The sequence below is a fragment of the Cyprinodon variegatus genome, unplaced genomic scaffold (genome assembly GCF_000732505.1).
Source record: "Cyprinodon variegatus isolate N-32 unplaced genomic scaffold, C_variegatus-1.0 Scaffold752, whole genome shotgun sequence".
In the NCBI taxonomy this organism is placed as follows: domain Eukaryota; kingdom Metazoa; phylum Chordata; class Actinopteri; order Cyprinodontiformes; family Cyprinodontidae; genus Cyprinodon; species Cyprinodon variegatus.
The window spans coordinates 390,881-394,555 of record NW_015151205.1 but is presented as its reverse complement, the minus strand read 5'-3'; the positions used below and the strand labels follow the sequence as shown (position 1 = coordinate 394,555).

The 3,675-nt window shown below is 43.8% G+C and overlaps 1 protein-coding gene across 1 annotated transcript in view; it reads right to left on the bottom strand.

Annotated features, from left to right (window-relative positions):
• The window catches only part of LOC107098153 (ankyrin repeat and SOCS box protein 2-like), a 12,745-nt gene that overhangs the window by 4,065 nt on the left and 5,005 nt on the right, over positions 1–3,675 (bottom strand). Inside the window, exon 7 of the mRNA XM_015395653.1 lies at positions 594–765. Within this exon, the coding sequence (XP_015251139.1) occupies positions 594–765 (172 nt within the window). The remainder of the gene's footprint in view (positions 1–593; positions 766–3,675) is intronic.

The window sequence follows — 3,675 nt, the reverse complement described above, 5'->3', positions numbered from 1 at the left end:
AAGTGACGCTATAGAAATAAACTGAATTGAACTGAATGACTCCATAGCATATCGTACTCAGAACAACTGATGGTAGGCACTCTGTAACTGACTAGTTTGACTACCCCAGGGAGGTCAAGGGAGTACAGCTACCTGCAGGGCCTAGCTTAGCTGGTCCCTTATCACTATTAGTCAATGGGCACCAACTAGAACCCCACCTTGCTAAGAACTGAGAACAAACTGACACAAAATGGCAAAGTCCATGGACTTTTCAGCTCCAGGTTGTTTGGTCAGGACAAAGGTCAGTTGGCTTTGCCTTAGATTATTTGTTCACTAGAAATTTTAAAGCTGTTCATAGGAAATGTCCTATATTAATCTGAAACTATATGTAGAAAAGAAGCAGCAACAGGGAATGTTCATTCTCCTCCATATGCATCCTGCATCCAGCCTTCTGGTTTATGTCACCCTTTTCCATAACACTGGATCAGAACAAAGGATTGCTCCAAGAGATTATTAGCAACCTGTTAATAACGCAGACTTTTCTGTTTTTGTAACACCACAGCTTTTATCTTGAAAGGGGCTACAGGTTGAAACCTCGTTAAATGCGTACTTACAAATCACTTCCTCTCTGTGCAGCTATGTGAAGCGGCAACATTCCCGTTTTTCCAGGCTTGTTGGCATCAGCTTTCTGAGACAGCAGCAGCTCAACAACTTCTTCGTGTCCCATTTTAGCAGCTTCATACAGAGCCGTCGCTCCGTCATCAGCCTGCGTGTTGATGTCTGCACCTGCAGGAAGAAAGTGAAGGGTCAGGAGTCAAAATTTCCTGGAAAATCTGGCATTTATTGTTTAGACACAGGTAACACACAGAGACGAGGTGTTAGCTGTTATGATCAGTGGCCAGAAATATGTTTTAGGATCAGTGTCAAGGCTCAGAACAAGAGGACCCAAAAAACGTTTATTTAGAAAACAGATCTGCAGCGAACGGTCTAAGGCAGGAACCACTGCAGGGCGAGAACACAGGTTAGTGACCAGGTCTCTCTGGCGGAGGATGATAACGAACATGTGAGTTACTAACCTGTTCATATAGTTCTGTCTGAGCCCAGAGAGTGAGGTTGGTTCCAGCCGGTTGGCTGCCAACTAGACACTGTGGGTGTCTCCCAGAGAGTCCCCGACGTTGAAGTCCCGGACGTCAGAGAACAGAAAGGAGATCAGAACCGAGCACACAAAGGAAGGACAGGATAATCCAGAAGGCGAGGCCAAAGCCGGTGTCGAGGACGTGCTCAGGAGTCATAGCCAGGAGATCAGAGATCTTAAGAGGTACCAAAGGGGCATACAGGATGGTGTCAGGAATCAGATTCAGGTTCTGTACACAGGCAGTATCCAGCAGGAGTCGGAGGACAGGTCAGGCAAACAGATCAGAATGGGGACAGGCAGGCTCAGAGGTCCAGAGGCAGAATGGGTCAGGATCAGGCAATCAGAAACACTCAGGTAATAGAGAACTCTCACTACAGACTCTAATGATGTGGTACTGATGACAGGTTGAAGGCTGGTTAAATAGAGGCTGGAGCAGGTGAATCAGATGAACAGTATTGAGAACTGGGCAGAGTTAGGCAGGTCATCAATGCCAAGATCATGACAATCAGAGCACCCTATTGCTCAGCATCTCAGTGACGGCGTAATCTGTGCTAACATTCTGCAATAATGCTTTTTTAGCAAGACTTTAAAATGACATTAATTTTCCTTACAAAGTTTGAAATGAAGAAAGAAAAACTATTTATTTTGTTTTGAAATAAATAATCAATTTTAGTTGATTTCATGCAAAAGAAAGAAATAACATTTAAAAGTGTTTATATAAAAAAGTCACACTTTGGAGTGATGTCATACAGTAATTCATGTGTTCAAAATTGTGAGGAAAATATTAAAAAAAACTTTAGACATCGATAAATTGCTGTATTATCCGAGCAACAATGAGGAGCTTAGTATCACAGAGTGCCCAAATAAATCAGTAAACCCAAACTGTCCGGGTGATAATGTTTTAGTTCTGTTTCCTGTCATATGTTCCTGATATGAAGGGAACATGCTTGGTGCCACAGAAAGGTAGCATCTCTTCTTACCAGCTAGCATCATCACACAGTAAGAGAGATCGGATGATTTTTGTCACGATCTTGGCTGGGGGAGTGGTGGAACAGTGGTTAGGGAATAGAGCTTGGAATCCTGAGGTCCTGAGTTCAAGCCCCACTCCCACAGACTGCCACTCTGGGTCCCTGAGTAAGATCCTTAACCCCACACTGCTCCCTGGGCGCTGCACAATTGCAGCCCACTACTCCCCAAGGGGATGGATTAAATGCAAAGAGTTCATGAGCTTAATTGCTCATTCCATTCACCTGTCTAACTCCGCCCGGCTGCTCATCTGTTTCCAGCTCCAATTTATGCTGCCTGTTTTCCAGCCATCAGTGCCAGATTATTCAAGTTGTGAGTGAGAGTAACTCTAGTGATACTGTGATATACAGATTTTCTGATCCTGACAGGTTTTATGCTATTGGACTTCCAAGATGTGCTTTGCCCCTGTTTTGCTCCATTAGCCTGATCTATTATGGACTGATTTCTGGATTCTGCCGCATTACCGACCTTGGACACGTCTCCTGACCTCGCCATGGATTTGGTACTTCTTCGGCTCTCTGATCTTCTGGCCTGGAAACCTGGTTCTGCTACGACTCTGGGCTCAGACTGAACTCCAAACCAGGTTAGTGACTTACTTACTCATTGTCATGGCCCGTTTGAGTTTTCAAAGTCACTAATCTGAGTTTCCAATTCTACAGAGGATCCAATGAACCTGCCCCAGCTGTGAGCCACAGAGCACTGAGCGAAAAATAAATGCTTCTTTTGATAGAACTCTGAGCTGTCTGCTTGTATTCTTGGTCTAACATTCTGAGTGCCTGACAACTATTGACGTGGGAGATACTGTAAAAATTGTGCATATGTGGACTCATCTCTCAGTTTTCTTTTTTTGCTGATATCATCAAGGTTAGACCATGTTCCACTACCTGCTGGAGTGCTTTTAGGATCCAGAGATTCCCAGGGTGAACTGGGTGGCAAGACAGGCTAATCTTAGTGAAACTGAGTGTGTGCTGAATCCTTCAGCTCCTTCTTCCCACGGACTGTGTGGTAGGACTGACATAGAGTCACACTTTGATCGTAGAAGGGCCCCAACACACCAAAAACTGAGGTAGGGTATAAGACAGTTTTATATTTTTGCCAGCTTTATTTTGTTAGTTTGTCATTTTGGGTTTATTGTTCTTCAAACATTGTATGTTTGCATCTCACCTGCTGATTTGCAATAATAGGTAGCAGCACAAATTAAACTAAACGGTTGTCTGAGTCATTATTGATGTTCAAAATACAGCTCTTGTCCTTTGACACAGTTCCAGTTTGCTATATATACTGTATTTCCCTGAGGCCAGTTAGTATAACATTACAAAGGTTACATTCTGCCATCTTGATGATGTAATGGACCTTTTCGCCTGCTGTGTAAATCGCTTTCCATGGCCAGGCCAATTTCAAGGCAAGCAAAAACTGGCGGAACTTTCGCAGGTTTCGCATTAGCTCTGAAGGAACCTTAGGTGTTACATTGGTTACAGGAAAACAGTCAGACAGATGATTACTACTTTTTCAAGAGCTCTACTCACAAAGCAGTG